At 44.3% G+C, this 21,762-nt stretch overlaps 1 protein-coding gene across 4 annotated transcripts in view; it reads left to right on the top strand.

Annotated features, from left to right (window-relative positions):
- Positions 1-21,762, top strand: part of Kiaa1211l (KIAA1211 like) — a 107,694-nt gene that overhangs the window by 58,944 nt on the left and 26,988 nt on the right. For all 4 annotated transcript variants that reach the window (XM_029482952.1, XM_029482943.1, XM_029482939.1 and 1 more), the window contains exons 2-3: positions 14,654-14,733; positions 20,720-20,888. In XM_029482952.1, coding sequence (XP_029338812.1) covers positions 14,664-14,733; positions 20,720-20,888 — 239 coding nt within the window. In that variant the 5' untranslated portion in view covers positions 14,654-14,663. The remainder of the gene's footprint in view (positions 1-14,653; positions 14,734-20,719; positions 20,889-21,762) is intronic.

Raw genomic sequence — 21,762 nt, 5'->3', positions numbered from 1 at the left:
TGACCCCAAGTGGCAGTCAGAGCAAACATCGTCAGGGTGAAAGAAAGAGACCTCTTTGCCCTTTCTAGATCTTACCAGCTGTGTGCAAGATGCTCCTGGAATCCACACAGTGCTTGCCAGGGGAGCTTGGACCTGGCACACGAGTTGGGTGCTCCTTTGCTAAGAGCAGACCATGATTGAGATGAACTATTCCCTCTTGGAATTCGTAAGCCTTTATTAGAATACAAATTCCAGATAGTTTTACCAGACAGACCCTGCCTTTTGTTATCCTTCTCTTCTTCCTCTGCCGTCTTCCCAGAATCCTCTATGACTACAACGCATTCTCCTTTGCCTTGGTGCCTGGGATTGGCATTGTGACCATATGAAGATTTTCTGTCTGACAAACTTTTCCAAAGTGGCCTTGACCTCTTTCAGTGAGTGCATGTTTTTGTTTATTCACCTACGTCCACACACGTATTGTCCCTGTCTTGGATGACGACTGTTCTGGCGAGGAGGTGGTGGTCCTGTCTTGTGATGTGATCTGTGAGTACTGTCATTTAGGATATTTTCTTGTGCCTCCTCTACACGGTCCCATTCAAACCCTTAGTCTTTAAATGTAATGGTTCGAATACACTCGCATAAGAATTTCTTCTATATCCTGCATATTATTCCCTTATCAGACACATGATTGGCAAAGACGGTCTCTTACTTTCTCTGCTAGCTTTACACTTTTGTAGTCCTTTGAGACAAAAAGATACCACGTTGGTGAAGCCAAACTTAGTACTCTGAACATCGCATCCGAGGAATTATTGCCAATCCCTAGATCTGAGAATCACTCCTGTTCTCTTCTAAGAATTTCAAATGCACCCTTGGCATTTATGTTTAGCTCTGTGAGCCCCTCTCTGTAGCATGTATGACGTGAGGTCAGACTACAGATACATTTGCATACAGATGTCCCAGTACACGTTGTTGGAAAGATTGTCCTTTCCACATTGAGTTATCTTGACATCCTTGTTAAAAAAAAAAAATAGTTGGCTCTTCTAGTATGCATTTACATCTGGCTCCGATTTCAAATCTCTGCATCTGTGTCTGTCAGTTCAATGAAATCTTATTACAGTAAATTTGTAAGGTTTTTTTTTTTTTTTTAAGATTTGTGTGCATGTCTGTGACTCTGTGTGCCCATGTGTAGGATATCTGTGCCGCCTATGCCTTTGCACACGGAGACAAGAGCTAGAGTTACAGGCATTTGTGGTGGGAGCTGGGATTTGAACTCTGGTCTTCAGGATTGTGCAGCAAGCACTGTCAGTCTCTGTGCCATGTTAAAGCCCCTTTGATAGGATTTGAGAGTGGAGAGTGAGCACTTTATTCTTATTTATCAAGATTGTTTGTACTATTCTAGGCTTAAAATGTTTTTAACTGAGTAAGATAATTGAAAAAAATACTTGTATGTTGTGAATTTTCAAATATTTGTTCTACAAGTTATAGAAACTCTTGTTATGGAATTGATTCATCTCTCCATTTTATCAATTTTTGCTTCAAGAACAAAAGGGTTCTCCTTTTATATGGCTTAGCCTTCATGTTTATAATAGATGCATTTTCTTGATAGAGTATGATAATTTTATCATTATTAAATGATACGATTTATCTGTAATTTTTTTTCTAAAACTAGTTTCCCTGATATTAATGTATTGGCCAGTTTAGAATATTGTTGAATTCCCATGTGATTATATTTTTTATATCTGACTTCCTTAATTTTTGTTAGAAAACACAGTTTATTCCACTTTAACCCTTTTAAGTATGCGTAGACTTGTGAGGTCATGGCATCGTGTATCTTGGAGTCTTTTCTGTGATCTTCAGGAGTCTGTGTAGTCTGTTGCTATGTTTCTTGTTACCAGGTGAGGTGATCTGTGGATTCCTGATCAGTCTAGTTAATGTTGTTCTTCAAGTCTTTTATATCCTGTTGACAGACCGCCCATTTGTTCTAACAGTTATTAGAAGCCAGGTGCTGACATGCACATCCATGGTTATAAGTCACTGAGTCAACGTAGGTGCCAATCAACAGCTGCATTGAGGGCTGTGTATGTGCATGTGTGTGCATGTATGTTCGTGCATGTGCACATGTGTGTAAATGTGTTCATGTGCATGCATGTATGTGTGCTTGCCTGTGTGTATGTGCATGTGTTTATACATGTGTATAAATGTGTTCGTGCGTGTGTGTATATATGTATGTGTACATGTGTTTGCACATGTGTATGTATGCATGGCATTTATTTATATTTTAATGGTGTGTGTGAGACATACCCTTAAAAGAAGAACAGAATCATATTGTTTGCATAAAATTCATGTTAATTGAAGCTTGTTGTGCTATGTTTATATTCCCAACACTTGGGAAGTGGAGACAGGAAGACCAGGCATTGAAGGCCAACTTCAATATGAACAGATTTGATGCCAGCTTAGATAACTAGAGACCACACCCTTACTCCCAACATACACACATATGCATGTACAAAAGACAAGTATATGTTTTTTTCTTATATGTAGATCTCTTTAAAAGACATATGAGAAGCCAGGCATGGTGGCGCACACCTTTAATCTTGGTGTGGGTTCGAGACCAGCCTAGTCTACAGAGGGAGTTCCAGGTCAGCCAGGGATACACAAGGTGTGAGACTGAAAAGAAGAGCTTGTGGGAGGTTAGAGTTAATAAGAACCCATGGCTGGAGGCAGGGGGATGTTGATCGCAGTATCTTCTGTCCACGTGTGAAGTGGACTAATGAAACCTGGTAGTTTATACAGTTAATATATACTAATAGAAGTGATCACAGAGGGCACTGTATATGTATTATGTTTTCCTGATAGTATAACTATTCCATCTTTATAAATTGTCCTCCTATCGTTAAGAATGTTCTTGTTTTAGGGTTTACTTATTACTCTTATTGGTATAGCCACTCTGGATTGTAGGATATGGCATTTCATTTTCAACCTCTCTGTACTCATGAGGCTAAACTTGGTTTTTATTTTAGTGTAATTTTTGTTTTATGTGTATCAGTGTCTGCATGAATGTCTGTGTACCACTGGGGTACCTGATGACCATGGCAGCTAGAAGAGGGCATCAGACCTTCTGGAACTGACGTTACAGAGGGTAGTGAGCCACCATGTGGTTGCTGGGATTTGAACTCAGGGCCTCTGGAAGAGCAGACAGTGCTCTTAACCGCTGAGCCATCCCTCCAGCCCTGAGCATGGGTTGTTTGGTTGTGTAGTCTGACAGCGTCTCCCCTCCAAGTGACTGAATCCATCTGTGTCTCTGACACGGTTAGCTGCTCCATCTGCCCCTCCTTTTCTCATTTCTTTAGTGAGTGCTTTGTCCCTCTGTGCCCAATACCTTCACTTTGCCTTCCTTCTCAGTCTAGCTTGCATCTGATTTCCATACTGATTTCTACCTACATTTTTCTCCCATTATTTTTAGTGGTTGGTTGATCTAGGCCTTACAAACACACATCCTAACATATCAAAACCAGCTTTCCATCTAAACCAGCTTAATTCTTTATTTTTAAATTTTTTAAAGATTTATTTATTTATTTGTTTGTTTCATGTATGTGAGTACACTGTTGCTCTCTTCAGACACACCAGGAGAAGGCATCGGATCCCATTACAGATGGTTGTGAGCCACCATGTGGCTGTTGGGAGTTGAACTCAGGACCTCAGGAAGAGCAGTCAGTGCCCTTAACCTCTGAGCCATCTCTCCAGCCCAGCTTAATTCTTTTACTTCACCTATGTCTCTGTGTGTGACGTGTGTGGGTGTATATTCCTGCTCACGTGTGTGTAGGGGGCAGTGCATATGTGCAGTGTGCATATGGAGGCCTGCATTTGACACTGCAAGGCTTCCTCTGTTGCTCTTGACCTTACTCATTTACCCAGGGTCCTGGTTCAACCCAGAGCTCCCCTGAACCTCTGGTGTACCTAGCCAGTCTGTTCCAGAGATCCCCTTGCCTCTGCTGTCAGAGCACTGGATTACAGACAAGCTCCATGGACATCCAATGTTCACATGGACCCTGGAGACCCCAGGGCCCTGAACTTTGTCTCTTCACTCACATGTAGATTGATCTAGTCATTGAGTTGTCTCTGCAGGCCCCACCCACCCCCCCTTTCATTCTTCACATTTCAGTTCTGCCTCTTTGTTCTCCTATTTTGGCTGTATATATTGTGTCTATATTTACTGCAAGCCTAACAATGACTACATAGCAAAAAAAAAAAAAAAAAAAAAAATCCTTTGTCTCTTAAAGGAGCTAAGGGGAATAAATAATAAAAAATTATCTGTGGAGAAAAAAGATACCTACTTTCTTTGATCAGTTTTGGTTTTCTTTTGTCCAGTGAGTCATGATTCTGTTTTCCTGATCACAGCTGTAAGGCGGGTGGAGTAGGTTACCTCCCTGGCTGAGGATGGACTAAGGGTTGTTCAAACATTGCTATGGAAAGTGCACTCGGAGAGACATGCAGTGTGGGAAGATGTATCATATCACGCATGCTCCATGTGTGGTCATACCGGGGCAGCTTATAGAAAACAGGCTCAGCCCAATAGGTAAGTGCAGTAAAAAAGATATTAAGAATCCTGTCACGGGGTTTCTACCCACCTTAGACCATTTATGTTCTCAGATAAAAGACACACACAGCACAACCTTTATACATTAATATGCCTCAGGCAACACAATAACTGGACAACTGCCTACCCCCCATGTTATTAAAATCTACCTTTCTATCACTAACTGAAGTTATTGTTCATTATGCTTTATCTAGGCTGCTCTTAGCTCTAACCAGCCAACCTACATGGCAACCATATTTTTATGGCTCTACTAGCCAGTGACAGTTCTCCTTTCTCCCCTCCTACACATTCTTCTTCTGTTCCATGTGACTGTTCCCCTCTCTCCTCTCATTCTCTTCTCCCCAGCTATTGACATCTTTATTTACCAATCACAATCAACTGGGGACAGGGTGTTGGCATCAGGACCTCTGAAACCTGTAACATCACATAGGCGACAAAGCAACCTACACACCTGTTGCCAAGACAACGACCATCATATTCCCAGAACCCATTTGGGCTCACCTCCCACCTTTACCTGTGACCACATCACCATCCATATATATATAAGAAAAATTCCTCTCTCTCTCTCTCTCTCTCTCTCTCTCTCTCTCTCTCTCTCTCTCTCTCTCTCTCTCTCTCTCTCTCTCTCTCTCTCTCTCTCTCTCTCTTGGGCTCACCTCCCACCTTTACCTGTGACCACATCACCATCCATATATATAAGAAAAATGCCTCTCTCTCTCTCCCTCCCTCCCTCCCTCCCTCCCTCTCTCCCTCTCTCCCTCTCTCCCTCTCCTCTTCCCCCCTTCTCTTTCTGCTGACACCTTCCTTGCCTGCCCCTCTCTCTCCCAATAAACCTCTTAAACGTGAAACCATTTTGGCCTGGGGTGCTGTGTTCAGACTCGAGCCACTATTCTAACACATCACAGGGTCACTCTATGTCTTACACACAGACTCTTATCTTTAGAACAAACAGCCTGAAGGGCCCCCAAATTAACACCAAAATAGAAATAACGTTAGGTCAGACCACCACAGGTAAGGAAGTGAGTGTGTGCACCTGCATTGGAGGGTTCAGGGTTTATACAAAGGCACGAGGGGACTTGACTGCTCCATTGGAATCTCACTAGGTCAGGGGTGACAAGAAAGAGAATGTATCACATGACCCAGCCTTATCATGCAGGTCCACACGGTCTCTCAGGCTTAGTGTTCACAGATCATTTGTCAATGAGTTATCAGGGAAATATGAGGGTTTTCAAAGATTTGTTTTTATAATGTTTTCAAGTATGTGTGTGCAAGTGTGTAAGCTCACATATGCCCACATAGTCCAGAAGGGGGTGTCACATCCCATGGAGCTGTAGTTACAGGCAGTTGTAAACCTCCTGAGATGGGAACCAAAGTCAGATCCTTTGTAAGAGCTGTATGTGCTCTTAACCACTAAACTATCTTTCCAGCCTCTGAAGTTTTAAAAATTTACATTTTAAAATATTTATTATGTATACAGCGTTCCTCCTGCATATATGCCTGCAGGTCAGAAGAGGCACCAGATCTCACTATAGATGGTTGTGAGCCACCATGTGGTTGCTGGGAATTGAACTCAGGACCTCTGGAAGAGCAGCCAGTGCTCTTAACCTCTGAGCCATCTCTCCAGCCACCTACATTTTTTCTTATACTGCTCCTTTATTCTGTAATTGTCAAATATGTTACATTTCTATGTGGTATAGCCTGGATAATTGAAATATCATTCTGTACAGCTGCTTTTTAAATCAGTTGGAAGGAAAAGGGAGAAGATTTATCCAGGAATGTGGTTTCTGTTAGAATTCCTTTTGTTATTTGTGTCCTGTGGTTTTATGTGTATGGATTCGTGTTACTGTCTGGTGTTTAAGCTTGAAGAACTTAGTTGCGACTGTAAGGGAAGAACATTAGCAAGAAATAATCTGGTTTTTACTTGAATGTCCTTATTTCCATTTTCAAAATTAACCCTTATATTTATATTGTGTACTTGGGTGTTTTGTCTGATTTATAGCATGCACCAAGTGCATGCAATGTCCATAGAGGCCAGAAGAGGGCGCCATATCCCCTGGAACTGGAGTTACAGACCATGGTGAGCCGACATGTGGGTGCTGAGAATCAAACCCTGGTCCTCTAGAAGAGAAGTCAGTGCTCTTAACTGCTGAGCCATATCTCTAACCCCCTTCCTAATAGATCATTGCCTATAGAGAGTTAATATGAGCCACTTCGTGTAAAATGTGTGAGCCTCGTGACAGGGTCATCTTGCCCCTCTACCACACCTTAATGGCATAGGCTTATCCACATATGCTCTTCACTTACAACACTTACTTTCTTAGATTGTTGAATTCCTTTAAATCCATTTAAAGAAAGCAATTGGATGTTTTAGGTTTTCCCATGGAGGTATCTTACCCACTGTATCTCATACTGTGTTTCCTCTGTGCTAAGGAACATCTTTGACCTTCTCACATGTCCCTCGTGAACACATTCCTGAGTGTCCACTTACCTAAATATTTATATCTACACATATATTTATGTATATATGCTTCATTACTTACGGATTATTTTTCTGGGTTAGATGCCAGCTTTCCAGGGCACTGTGGATTCTGATAACACATTTTGAAGATGTTACTCTGTCTTATCTGCTGATGGCCGTTCATTCTGCTGTCTGCCCACATAAGCTGTACCATTGTCCCTGGAGTGTTATTGAGGTCTTTGACTTCATCTTTGCTTTAGTGTGGGAGTCTACAGACTCTGAGGCCTACGATCTGCCCAATTGTGAGCTAAGATTCTAAGCTTCCCACATCACCAATACTTGAATTCACAAATTCTCTAAATTACTTCTCTTTTCCTTTTTTGTTCTCAACACCCCACTCCCTTTCCTCCTGCCTTCTTCTCTTCAGCTTTCAGGTTCAATCTGATGTATTTTCCCAGTATCCTAAAGAACTTCTCCTTACATGTTCTGTAGCATGCGTCTATTATAAACAAATTATTAAACTTCACATTTGTCTAGAGATAGGTAGGTAGATGATAGATAACATGTGCATATATATATATATACATATATATACACACGCATATATATATACAGACAGACATGCACATGTGTGTATGTTCATATACATATATGTGCCTTTATTATTTAAATTTTAGGTTAATATTTTACTTTTTATATGTATGAGTATTTTGCCTGCTTGTTGTCTGCACACATAATGGCATGAAGCTTGGTGGGCACAGAGACTTCGGTAAACACAGAAGCCTGACGTGGGGTGATAGAAGGGAAGAGAGGGAATGTTGGGGACAGAGTGGAAGGAAAGCAAATTAAAGTTGTTTTAACCTAGCCTCTCCTCAGGCTGTCAAACACCTATTGCCAGCCTCAGGTCCAGGAGACTGAGAGAACCCACAGGGGTCAGAGCTGATCTACATGGTGAACACCAAGACTTTCATCCGTAATTGCAGGCTTAGATGTGTGTACCGAATGCAGAGATGTTTTCCACTGTGTAGGTAAATGTAGTGGATTGGAACCCTTAGGATAACCTATTAAAACCCCTGCTTCATGTGGGCACATTTAAAGGGGTTTGGTAGAAGTCGCAGCTACTGGTAGAACTCAGCTGTTAGCTGGGAAGGATCCTGTGGCCACAGAATGGAAGAGGAGGAGACCAGCCCCCACCGCACACTGAGGCTGCTTTTGGAAACAGGACTCCCTTGGAGTCTGCAGGTACCCACAAACACACTAAGTACTGCACACTGCAGGGCACCCGGAGGAGTGTAACATCCTTGTGAGTTAATCAGACCCCCTGAAGAGGCCCTTAAGTCCAAATTTAGTCTAAAGAATAAGTTTTCTTCAGTAAGGACTTAACAGCTGTCAGAAAATCAAGGGCATCAGGTGGGGAGCGCAGATGCCTGTGTGGGCCCGTGGTAAAGGCAGAGGGTAGATTTGAACTGTGAGTTCTTGGGGCAAGCATGACTCCCTGTGAGAAGTTAGGATGAGCTTACTCACGGTGACTTTCCACTGCTTCACAGAGGCAGAGGCACAGTCCTCACAAGGGCCCAACAGAGGTGGCCAGTTGTTAGGGCTATGATATTTCCCTGTAGGATGTTCCCCACGTGGTAGAGGCACTTCTCCACTTACATAGTCTGTGGTGGGCTTGCGGAATCCTCTGGGATGGTGGGTGTGGCTCATCAGTTAACCTGCCGCAGCTGGAGTGTGGCTCAGGAAGCTCGTCAGCCGTCCCGTGACAGATAGCGGTGAAGTGAGCCATTTGCTCTGTTTTCATGAGATAAGTTTGACACCTGCAGTAAGGATGGCAGCCGTGTGCTGGGGGCATGACAGGACACAGACAGGAGTACCTGGTGAAGAACGGGCTCAGCAGGCACTTGCTACGCGCTGGCTGGCTCTGGTCCTGTGACGGCTGCTCCTCACTGCCATCCCGATGGGGCTTAGAGTCACTGTGGAAACACACCTCTGAGTGTGTCCACGGGTGTGTTTTTCAAAAGAGGATTTGACAGAATGGGGAAGACCTGTCATGAATGTGAGGGTCAGCCCGTGGTCATCATCACTGGGAACCCAGGCTAACAGAAAGAGGGATGTGGGCTAAATGCCAGCATTCATCTGTGACCCGCTCCTTGGCTCTTCCATTGCCATGGCTTCATGAACTAAAGCAAGCCCTTCCTTAAGTTGCATTTGCCAGGGATTCTATCACAGTGATGAAAAAGGTGATTAACGCAGGTCTTATTGGGTTAAAAGTATTATTGTCTGCCCTTTATAAACGGGGAATCCTTTCTTTAGGTGCTTCTCGGCCATTTGATACTCCTCAGTTGAAAATTCTTTGTTTAGCACTGTACCCATTTTTAATAGGATTATTCGGTTCTCTGGAGTCTAACGTCTTGAATTCTTTGTATATATTGGATGTTAGTCCTCTATCAGATGTAGGATTGGTAAAGATGTTTTTCCCAATCTGTTGGTTGCATTTTTTGTCCTATTGACAGTGTCCTTTGCCTTACAGAAGCTTTGCAATTTTATGAGATCACATTTGTCGATTCTTGATCTTAGAGCATAAGTCATTAGTGTTCTGATCAGGAAAATTTCCCCTGTGCCCATGTATTCAAGACTCTTCCCCACTTTCTCCTCTATTAGTTTCAGTGTATCTGGTTTTGTGGGAAGGTCCTTGTTCCACTTGGACTTGAACTTTGTACAAGGAGATAAGAATGGGTCAATTTGCATCTTCTACATGCTGGCCACCAGTTGAACCAGCACCATTTGTTAAAAGTGCTGTCTTTAGTCATCAGGGAAATGCAAATCAAAACAACTCTGAGATTCCACCTCACACCAGTCAGAATGGCTAAAATAAAAAACTCGGGTGACAGCAAATGCTGGCGAGGACATGGAGAAAGAGGAACACTCCATTGCTGGGATTGCAAGCTGGTACAAGCACTCTGGAAATCATTCTGGCGGTTCCTCAGAAAATTGGACATAGTACTACCTGAGGACCCAGCTATGCCACTTCTGGGCATATATCCAGAAGATGCTCCAACATATAACAAAGGACACATGTTCCACTATGTTCATAGCAGCCTTATTTATAATAGCCAGAAGCTGGAAAGAACCCAGATGTCCTTCAACAGAGAATGGATACAGAAATTATGGTACATTTACACAATGGAGTACTACTCAGGTATTAAAAACAATGAATTTATGAAATTCTTAGGCAAATGGATGGATCTGGAGGATATCATCCTGAGTGAGGTAACCCAATCACAGAAGAACACGCATGGTATGCACTCAATGATAAGTGAATATTAGCCCCAAAGCTCCAAATACTCAAGATACAATTCACAGAGCACGTGAAGCTCAAGAAGAAGGAAGACCAAAGTGTGGATGCTTTGGTCCTTCCTAGAAGGAAAACAAAATACTCACAGGAGCAAATATGGAGATAAAGTGTAGAGAAGAGACTGAAGGAAAGGCCAGCCAGAGACTGTCCCACCTGGGGATTCATCCCATATACAGACACCAAACCCAGACACTATTGTGGATGCCAACAAGAGCTTGCTGACAGGAGCCTGATATAGCTGTCTCCTGAGAGGCTCTCCCAGAACCTTACAAATACAGAGGCAGATGCTCGAAGCCAACCATTGGACTGAGCACAGAGTCCCCAGTGGAGGAGTTGAAGAAAGGACTGAAGAAGCTGAAGTGGTTTGCAACCCCATAGGAAGAACAACAATATCAACCAACCAGATCCCCCAGAGCTCCCAGGGACTAAGACACCAACCAAGGAGTACACATGGCTCCAGCTGCATATGCAGCAGAGGATGACCTTGTCAGGCATCAATGGGAGGAGAGGTCCTTGGTCCTATGAAGGCTTGATAGATGCCCCAGTGAGGGGAATCAAGAGCAGGGAGGTGGGTGGAGGAACATCCTCATAGAAGCAGGGGGAGGGAGGATGGAATAGGGGGTTTCTGGGAGGGGGAAACTGGGAAAGGGGATAACATTTGAAATGTAAATAAATAAAATACCCAATAAAATAAATAAATAAATGGGGAACCAGTTTATCAGCCCAGGGCTGGTAGGGCCTAAGAATTACAGTGAAAGCCTGAGACATCCCAATATCCAAGCTGTCTTAGTCAGGGTTTCTGTTCTTTACAATACGTCATGACCAAGAAGCAAGTTGGGGAGGAAAGGGTTTATTCAGCTTACATTTCCACATTGCTGTTCATCACCAAAGGCTGTCAGGACAGGAACTCACACAGGGCAGGAAGCAGGAGCTGATGCAGAGACCATGGAGGGATGTTCTTTACTGGCTTGCTTCCCCTGGCTTGCTCAGCTTGCTTTCTTATAGAACCCAGGACTATACCAGCGCAGGGATGGCATCACCCACAATGGGCCTTTCCCCCTGATCACTAATTGAGAAAATGCCTTACAGCTGGATCTCATGGAGGCATTTCCTCAAGAGAGGCTCATTTCTCTGTGATAACTCCAGCCTGTGTCATCTTGACACACAAAACCAGCCAGTACACAAGCTCTTTCCCTTATAATGCCATTGTGCACGCATCTGTAGCAAGACAGTGGACCTGGAAACCTGCGCATGAGCTGAGGGCTGCATTAACCTTTAGAGAGGATCGAAGAAGTCACACAGGTGTGACCAGGTCCCTTCTTGCTCCTAAACCCTCTGCACGACATAGCTCTATCACAGAGACAACATTCAGCCCGGGAGAAGCAGGTCTGAGCCTTTGGGCTGCTCCAAGATCATAGGACAGAAAGAGGGTCATTGTCACCCCCCCACACACACACACACCCTCTGCTACACCCATGGGGGCTCATGCACACTCTCTCACACAGCCATACCTACCCCGGCACTTCCTGTCCTTGACACTTTTCATATGCCAGAAGTGACATCGCGGTTTCTGTAGAGTCTCAGCTACACAGCTCATACACCTCAGACTCCTTCCCTCAGCCTGAGAATCCAGTCAGCCTCAATGCCGGAATCCTGGCCTCCTCTAAGGCTGGGTTGTTCGATGGGCAGAGCCATCTAAGTGGGAGGTTCTTTGCTTTGCACTCCCTGGCTTCCCTCTGCTCCATCCAGGATGCCTCTGTGTGCACAAATGGAGCTCCCCAGGGCAACGCCTGAGAGAGGCAGGGACCAGGTAGAGCTTGTCTGTGGCTGCATCCCAGTGGCACAGAAGCTCCTGTGCTCTCCAGTGCAGCCCGGTCCATGTGAGCATTGAGAATGAGCCCTGCTTCACTTCCTCAGGGCACTCTCCCTTCTGCCTTGGGTCCTTCCTTTATAGCCTCTCCCTTCAAGACTACTGGTAGTTCCTCAGCCTCCAGTACTGTCACTGAGCAAGCCACACAGACAGCAGAGTGGCTGATGGTACCATCTTGGGTGGCGGGAGGTGAGTCACAGGCGGTCACCTCTTTGGCTGTGTCATCTGTTACGTTGACCTTGAACACCGCGGAGAGGAACAGTCCAAAGTGATGTGAGCAAGGGCGGCATCTACCCCACTTCACTTGATGTCCGGTGGGCTCGGGGGCGTGATGTTCTGTCAGAGGGTTTGACTGAACTGATGTGAGGCCAGACATTTCCATGAAGCTGAATTGCATGGGGGGGGGTGGGAGGGGTGACAGGAGCTTTCTTTCAGCCCTTAAGAAATCATCTAGGCGTTAGAGTGACGAAACTAAGAGTTCATACCGCTCTTGCAGAGGACTCAGGTTCTGTCCCAGCACTCTCTCCTGGCCTCCATAGGCACCTGCACACTGTCTGCCTGTCTGTCTGTCTGTTTCTGTGTCTTTTTCCATCTCTCTCTCTCTCTCTCTCTCTCTCACACACACACACACACACACACACTTAAAAACCATAACTAAGGATAGGTGTGGGGCCGCATGCCTTTAACCCCAGCAACCAGGAGTATGCTGGCTAGGTTTATGTAAACTTGACACAAACTAGAGTCATTCTGGAAGAGGGAGCCTCAGTTGAGAAAACAAGCCTACCAGATTGGCCCATGGGCAAGTCTCTGTTATTTTCTTGCTTGATGATTGGTGTGGAAGAGCTCAATTCAGTTATGCTACCCTGGGCTGGAGGTCCTGGATGTTATAAGAGAGCAGGCTGAGCAAGCCATGAGGAGCAAGCCAGTAAGCAGCACCCCTAAGTGGCCTCTGCATCAGCTCCTGCCTCCAGGTCTGCCCTGTTTGAGGTCCTGTCCTGACTTCCTTCAGTGGTGGCTGTGTTGTCAAACTGTAAACCGAATGAACCCTTTCCCCACCACGATGCTTTTGGTCACACTGTTTTATCGTAGCAATAGAAACTCTAACTATGACAGGGAGGAAGAAGCAGGCAGATCTCTGTGAGTTTGAAGCCAGCCTTGTCTAGATTGCAAGCTCCAGGCCAGCTGGAACTACATAGTGAGACCCTCTCTCAAGTAGTGATGATGATGATGGTGATGGTGGTGATGGTGATGATGGTGTGACGGCAATGAGGAGGAGGAGGATGGTGATGATAGTGGGGATGGGGATGGGGGGGATGTAATAGTGATGAAAACTTTTTAAAGAAACCAGGCTGGAGGGAGGACAAACACCCTAACATTTATATTACAGGCCACCTAAATATTAATGCCAACTCCAGCACAGAACGTCGTGTATGTTTCTGTCTTGCTGTTAAATATATCCATTCTATCTGCCGCCCCCCTCTTCCCTGTCATTATTACCTTGTGTAAAAGCCAAACTATGAACTGGCTAATCAAATATTTGAACCGCTCTTTTTCAGCCCAAGGATTCATAGTCACTCCCAGAAAAAAAAAAAAAAAAAAAAAAAAAACTTTCCAGATAGAATGCGCTGCACCCAGAGGGAGGGAGGGCTGTCTCGGGTTGGGTGCGGGAGGCAGGGAGAAGTTGCATCCATTTCTGTAGCAGGATAATGTAATGGTTGAGTCAGTCACATACTTTTGTTTAGGAAGAAGGTAAATCCAAGTGGACAGAGTGGTTGTCATCACTGGGCTGGATTACTTGGGAATGACCTAGTGAGCGTGGGTGTGGGGTACGGCGAAGGAGGGTAATTTTATATGGAGTTCACCAAATGTCCACTGTACTTCTGTATTTGCTCGCAATATTTCCCAAGTTCAAAATCAGAAGACTCCATGTAAATAGTGACATTAAAATATTGCACTGCCATTCAGGTGACACCCAGGAAGAATTTTAACCCAGCAGTATGCTAATAAAAACCAAAGCTAAGTTTCTGAATGTGGCTAACAGCTATCTGTTTAAAGGTGCATTGGATAATCTGTTGTGATTATCCTTGGTTGGTGGGATTACGGGTGTTTTTTGTTTTGTTTTTTTTAATTTGAGGGCAACTTTGAAAACCTCTGACCTGCCGTTGTGTTTTCTGTGACACTGCTGGATCAGCCATTAGAAAGCCACTTCTGTGATTGCCACCCATGTGGCTGTGGACGTGGTCTTTACTGTCCGTCTCTCTGCCCTGGACTCTGGCTTTTCAGAGGTGTGTGCAGGGATGGTGACAGGCAGAAGCAGTCCCCACAGCCATGGCACGCATCGGTCACTGTGCACGACGACGTGTTCCTCTGACATGGATTTCCTTCTGCTTTTAGTGACCTGGACATGATTTCCACAAGGGTGATGGACATTAAACTTCGGGAGGCTGCCGAAGGCCTTGGGGAAGATGGCGCAGGTGAGACCCCCCAACGTGCCTTGCTTTGGGGGTGGGGAGAGCTTTGTTTGGTTGCATGCAGCCATGCTCTGTGGCTTTCTTTGTGGAGGGGAACATTCAGCCCCCCATACCTGGTCTGCTTAGACATTGCCCAGCTCCACGCTGTCTCTGGGAAGACAACAGCCTCACCACTTAATGCCATCTGGCAACATTGCTTTCTTGCTGCTCTGCCAAAGAGTGGGGTCTTTGTCTTTTTCCTTTTCCTGGAGGCAAATATGGCCCTGTTGTTGACTTGAAAGCAAAGGAGCAGGGCTGAAGCTGGAGTACCTGCACTTCTTGGGGGCAGGGAGGTCACATTCAAGGCAAGATTGGGCTACACATAGAGGCCAAGGCTAAAGGGCTCTGTTTATCACCCAAGGGTAAGCATAGGAGGTTTTGTCAAGTACAGGATGAGCTGATTCTCCAGAGAAATTGCATCAAACGAGCCTTTGTCCCTTCTTCTACAACTTTTCTAGTCCCTTTATCTTAGCCTCTGCTGAGCCAGCTTCTAGGCTCTTCAGAACACATTCTGAGAATGCCTAGTCGTGGGACTGGTGTTTATGTCTAGATACAGTTGTGAAGTTGATAAAGCCACTGGTCTCCCTCCATGCACACCCTCATCGGTTCCAGCCGTTTCACTCACCTTAATTTGTCAACAAAGGTCTCCAACCCTCTCCTGTTCAAATTCAAAGTCCCAAGAGTGGTTTTCTTTGAGCTAGGTCAGGAAGAATAACTTCTCATGACAATGAACCCATGAAGGATAACTTCCCATGACAATGAGCCCATGAAGGATAACTTCCCGTGATAATGAACCCATGACCGGCTTCTGCCTTCAGACACTTATTTCAGTGGACATTCTATTTTGTGTATGAAGATGGATTGTTTGGTTTACATTAGGACCAGCTTTCTGTCATATTTCAGTAGCTATTAAATAAATCCAACTACAAAGTAAGGGTGTTTTAAAATTAACCCTGAGTGGGGAAAAAATGGTCATGAAAACTGTATCATGGGACACTAAATTATTGCCTCTTAAAATAAGAAAATGTTATAGCAAGTATTTAATTTCTCACAAAATAGCTTCAGTAGAGGCCAGTTTGGTCACCATGAGGAATCAATTTTAGAAAATGAGAGAATCTATGTGTTGGGTTTTGTTGTTATTTCTAATAATAGTGAACTTGCGGTAACCAGACCAATTTTTCCTTCTTAAAATTTGAACATTCTAGATGAGAACATGAGTTGAAAGGAAAATGGTAGCTTAGGAACGTAAGTGGGCAAATTTTCCTTCAGTCTTTTACTCTCTTCAGCCGTTTCACTCACCTTAATTTGTCAACAAAGGTCTCCAACCTTCTCCTGTTCAAATTCAGAAACTTTGAATCTCATTTTCTTGTTGGGTAAACAAGGATGGGGAGGCGAGTAGAAGGTAATATACTGGATCCGAGGAGCCCCATCTGATAGAAGGCCTTCCCTTGGACAAGCTACAGCTGTAGAGGTCTGAACCACAGATAAACTGGCCTTCCTGTGCACCTGTAGTTTCAGTTGTTTGACTTGGAAAATCCAGAGACCCTCAACCTTGTACTTGGGTCAGTAGTGCTCCTAGATCAGACTTGACCCCAGGGGCTGTGCAGAAGCCAATGCTCTTCTTGAAGGACTGTCAAATTGTCTTACCTAGAGTAGGGCGCTGGGGAGGTGAAAACCAGACATCAGGCCATCCTCAGCTACAGAGGAGGTTCAAGGCTAGCTTGGGATACTATAAGACCCTTTCTCAAACAAATTAACCAGTAAGCAGGCCTGGAGAGATGCTCCGAGGTTAAGAGCAGTACTCATTGCTCTTGCAGAAGACTTGGGTTCAATTTCCAGGAGCTACGTTGTGACTCACAACCCTCTGTAATTGCAGTTCTAGATCTGATGCCTATACATGGTGCATTTACATACATGCAGGCAAAACATTCACATATGTGTGTGTGTATATATACACACACACACATATATACACACACACATACATCTTCTGGCCATGCTGGCAGAACATTCTATACAAAATAAATAAATAAATAAATAAATCTTTAAAAAAATAAAATAAAAATATAAGTCACATATTGGGGAAACTGTAAATCATCCCATTAAAAAACTTACACCCAGCATACATTTTAAACTAGCCAAAATAAGATAACAGCAACAGCTAGCCTAATTTAAAATTGGCCAGGGACTTTTAAACATGGTTTGCCTAAGCATGTGAACAAATGGCAGCATCTGTATTCCTTTATAAATTAAATATAAATTAAAAACTGCAGCTTTAAACTAGATTAAAACTTAAAAAAAAAAAAGTACAGGTACTGGTCATGACGTTTTGCCTTGTAGAATACAAACCGGGTATAGCCACTTTGAAAGACATTTTGGCATTTCTCATACACTGAAGAGTTGGCCTAAGGACAGTGGAAATGTGTGTTTACACAAAGACTGAAGGTGACTTTATTCATGATCGCCAAATGTCCTTCAGCTATAGAACAGAATACCACTCAACAATAAAAAAAGAACAGACTATCGGTGTTTAATAACAGTACAAATGAGTTTCTAAATGAAAAACGTCCAGAATCAAAGGCTGTGTGGTGTGACCTGATCTGCACACCGTGACTCAGTGACGTAGGAAGAGCAGACCCATGGACCTGCTCCTTAGTGATGGGGAAGCGTGAGGAGATGGAACAGACTCGTTCTGCATCTTGGTTGACGAAGTCATTGTGCTGATCTGTAAATACCAGAGTAATGGTTACCATGATGTAAAATATTTTAACTCATAGTGCCAGTTTTCAAAACAAGTGGATTATTTTTCAAAGTAAATATAATTAGTGGAACTTCAGCGTTGTGTTTAAGAGCAGACCACACAAGCTCAAGATCACAGGGGACCGTACAGAGGGCAGAGAGGAATGTGGAGAAGATGGGAAATGTCAAAACAGACAGAAAGCTGAGAGCCTGTAGCACACATTCACATGGGCTAAGAGAGGGTGCCCCGAAAAAATCTAGAATTGTTAAGAAAGAAAAACAAACAAACAAACAATAGCCTCGTCCACAGATTTAAGCTGCCCAGTGAGGGCTGGAGAGATGGCTCAGTGGTTAAGAGCACTTACTGCTCTTGCAGAGGACCTGAGTTCAGTTCCCAACAAAGCCACCTGCAACTCCAGCTGCAGGCCAGCTGGTACCCTCTCCTGGCCTCTGCAGGCTCCCCAAGTGTACAGACATATGTACCTAAATAAAAATCAATTAATCAAAGAGAGAAAGATACCCAATGATTCCTAAGAGGAGTAAAGGGAGTAATAGATCAATAAAAGGAATAAATAAATAAATAAATAATCCCAATGACTCCTAAGATGAATAAATTAAAAGGCAGCAGAAACGCCGAATTAAGAGTCTTAAGTCCAAGGAGGAGCGAGATCTACCTTCACAGGAGCAAGGAGAGTCATGGCTGATTCTTAACAGTACCGCAAAGCTTCGAGCGATTTGAAAAACAACTACCAACCTGAAAGTCCAAACCTAAAGAGGACACCTGTCAGGCCCAAAGGGGAAACAGAGGTGTTGTCAAAGACCTCTGCCTGCCTCTGATAGACTCCTTAAAAATTGTGAAGTAGAAATTGACAACTAAAGAAAGGTCAATAAAACCTTCGTCACACTCTGACTCTGTCTCTCTCTCTCTCTCTCTCAAATTGTTAGGACAAATTTATTTATTTTGAAAATTAATACAAATATAAAATATAAACTCAAAATGAAAATGGCAGAGCCCAAATTGCCAGCTCTAAAACAGAGAAGAAAATACCCTGTTTCCTGAACATTATAGGAAGTTTATGGAATCTGTCAATATGTGAAACCATAAAGTAAGTCTCAACAGATTTGAATAGAACAAACTTCAGAGTGCCTTATTGCACTCCATTTAAATTAATAATGGAGAGATAGAAGTTTGCCAAGTGTTTGAAAGTGAAGACATGCCTTTCCGTAGGTCACACAGATCTAAAAATGTATGATTGTGGACATCAGACAATACTTCAAACCAAAGAGTAATGACAACACAAACTTTTATGATGTGTAGAACTTAACAGATCTAGAGGGAACTGTATTTCCTGAAATGTATGTATTAGCAAAGAAAGAGAAGGTTTAAACATTGTAGGCTTTCCTCAAAAGAACCTTTAAAGAAAAAAAAAAAACAAAAAAAACGCAGCTCTGGGCCTGGGGTGTGTGGCTTAGGGGTAGAGCTCTCACCCAGCTTCCAGAGCCCCAGAAGAGCTAACTCTTCACAAGCCATCGGTATAGCTGACCAAGGAAAAAGGAGGCACAAATAATTCACACGGGGCATGCACAAGGACATACCACCACAGGTGCTGCGGATGCTCGACACAGCAGTGCGTCTCCATGGTAACTTTGCCAGGAAATTTGAAATGTTAAGATGCAGATGAATCCCTATGTATGTGAGACAACAGAACAGACTGAAGAAGTAACATGGGTCGGTCCTGTAGCTGTTTAAGAAGCCGGGTCACAAAGTCTAGGAGAGGAAGATCAACTCTTGAGGTATATGTGAATACACTGATTTAGGTGTCTAGATCCATGCAGTGCCTGCAGTGGCCAGAAGAGGGTGCCAGGTCGCGCCAAGCTGGGTTTTTCCATTGGCATAGAAGCGCTCAGCTGTCACACTCTGCTCTGCTTAGCCACGCTCCCACCCCCCGGGAGCACCCGGGTGTCAAGGCAGGAGGCCTGTTTACTTGTGAAGGTATCCAGGGACACCTAATAATCTGTTGACTACTTGAAAGCCAGGTGGTGTCCCTGTCAAACGCAAAGACCTCCCGAGAGACTTTGAGCACAAGCTCTGCGCGGAGAACCATCTGCACACAAGATAAACATCCCTTGATTTGAAAGGAAGTTTTCATCGGACATTGAGAAAACTGCCCTAGAAGGCTTGTCCCCTCTGGAGCAATGACATTTGCCTGGCTCTTGCTGGCAGAATCTCAGGTTATTCCCCACGTGAAGACAAGGTCATTTCAAGTTCCTGAGGGGACTTTAGCACAAAGACAATTAAAAAGACCCTCTCTTATGTCTTAAATCAGTTCTATGTGGAAAAGCCGCCTTAGACAGTTTTAGCAAACGTCGGCTGTGTCACATGGCAGGTCTGTGTGCTCGGATTCTCTTCCCTTTTACCACCCGGTCTTACAGATACTCTGAGAAGGACAGAACATGGCTGAGCTGCCCTGGGGCAGTCATGGGTTTCTGGACCTAAGAGGCCTTCTGGGCAGGGATGAAGGTGACATCCGAGTAGCACACCCTGACCACAACCTTTCCACTGTAGCAACAGCCACAACCTTTCCACTGTAGCAACAGCCACAATTATTTGCTCATTCTTCTTACATACCCACCCCAGCACACAATTTTAACAATAAAATAAACCCTTAAAAAGTAATATATTAGGAAAAACAACTTGGATTATCACACAGCCTTCACCTCCTCTGACGCTATGTGTACGTTGTGTACGAAGTATTTACGATGCATATTGCAGAGATTTAAAGAACGTGGTACCTGGTGAGAGGAGGGATGCTTGGATTTGGATTCTTGCTCATGAGCAGAGTTCTTGGCTCATTTACTAGTTGGAGAGATGGTTCAGAGGCTAAGAGCCCCGGCCACTCTTCCAAAGGACCCACATTTGAGTCCCAGCACCCACGTGGCAGCTTACACCCACCTTGTAGCTCCAGTTCCTGGGATCCGGTGCTCTCTCAGCATCTCTTTGGGCAGTGCATGCATGAAGTACACAAACATACACACATGTATACACATGCATTTTTAATTAATTTTTTAAAAAGATAGAAACCAATATTTGTTTCAGGGGTGCAGACTTTATATGTCGTGTCTGTCTGTAGTATTCTGAGTCCCTGGTTTCTGCTCACCTGCGCCCCTCACACACCTGCACCGCTAATCTTTTTTGTTTTCATCTGAATAGGAAAGAAAAAGTCGAAATTTAAAACTTTTAAGAAGCTGTTTGGGAAGAAGAAGAGAAAGGAATCCCCCTCACCCACAGGAAACAGCGCCTGGAAGCAAAATCCGGCCAAGAGCGAAGTCATTGCCATTGAGGAGTCGGGGCCCGTGTATGACTCTGAAGATGAGCTGGAGTAAGTTGCTCTCATGTGCGTCTGGCTTGTGAGCCTCAAGAGGAGGGGACACCAGGCACAGGAGGTGTCCAGAACTCTTATCTTCAGTGCCTTAGGATCTTGTCTGGTTCTGAGCTTCCTCCCCGACTGGGTGATGTGAGAGCCTTGGGAGTTTCTTAGTGCATGGTGTGTCTGTTAGCTTTTCCGAGCACAGGGATGGAGAAAGGTGGGGGAAAGCTGGTTGTGTACTTGCTACCTGCTGGGTGTGGGAACCGTTTAAAAGGTCCCGGTAACTGGGGCTGGAGAGATGGTTCAGTGGTTAAGAGCACTTGCAGAGACGATGGCTGAACCGTCTGTAACTCTAATTCTGAGTTCTCTGACGCCTCTGAGAGTGTACATGTATGACACACATATGTACATGCAGGCAAATCACTCAAAAGCATAAAATAAAACTTTATAAACTCTTTAAAAAAAATAAGTTCACAGGCTGGAGAGATGGCTCAGCAGTAAAGACCACCGACTGCTCTTCTAGAGGTCCTGAGTTCAATTCCCAGCAACCACATGGTGGCTCACAACCATTTGTAATGGGGTCCTATGCCCTCTTCTGGTGTGTCTGAAGATAGCGACAGTGTACTCATATACATAAAATAATAAATAAATCTAAAAAATATACAGAAAGAAGTTCACAGCTATGCCTGGAAAGATGGTTCTATGTAGGTCTGTAATTCCAGAGCTTCTGAAACAACATGGGAGGCAGAAACAGGCAGTGCTCCAGAAGCTCATGGGCAAGCTGGCCTGGGGTTGGGGATGGGGGGGGAGCTGGCCTGGGGTTGTGTGTGTGTGTGGGAGCTGGCCTGGGGTTGGGGGGGTGTGAGCTGGCCTTGGGTTTGGGGGG

Source organism: Mus caroli, chromosome 1 (genome assembly GCF_900094665.2).
Source record: "Mus caroli chromosome 1, CAROLI_EIJ_v1.1, whole genome shotgun sequence".
NCBI lineage: Eukaryota > Metazoa > Chordata > Mammalia > Rodentia > Muridae > Mus > Mus caroli.
Note: the sequence above shows the minus strand (reverse complement) of the source record. Positions and strands in the feature narration are given on the sequence as shown.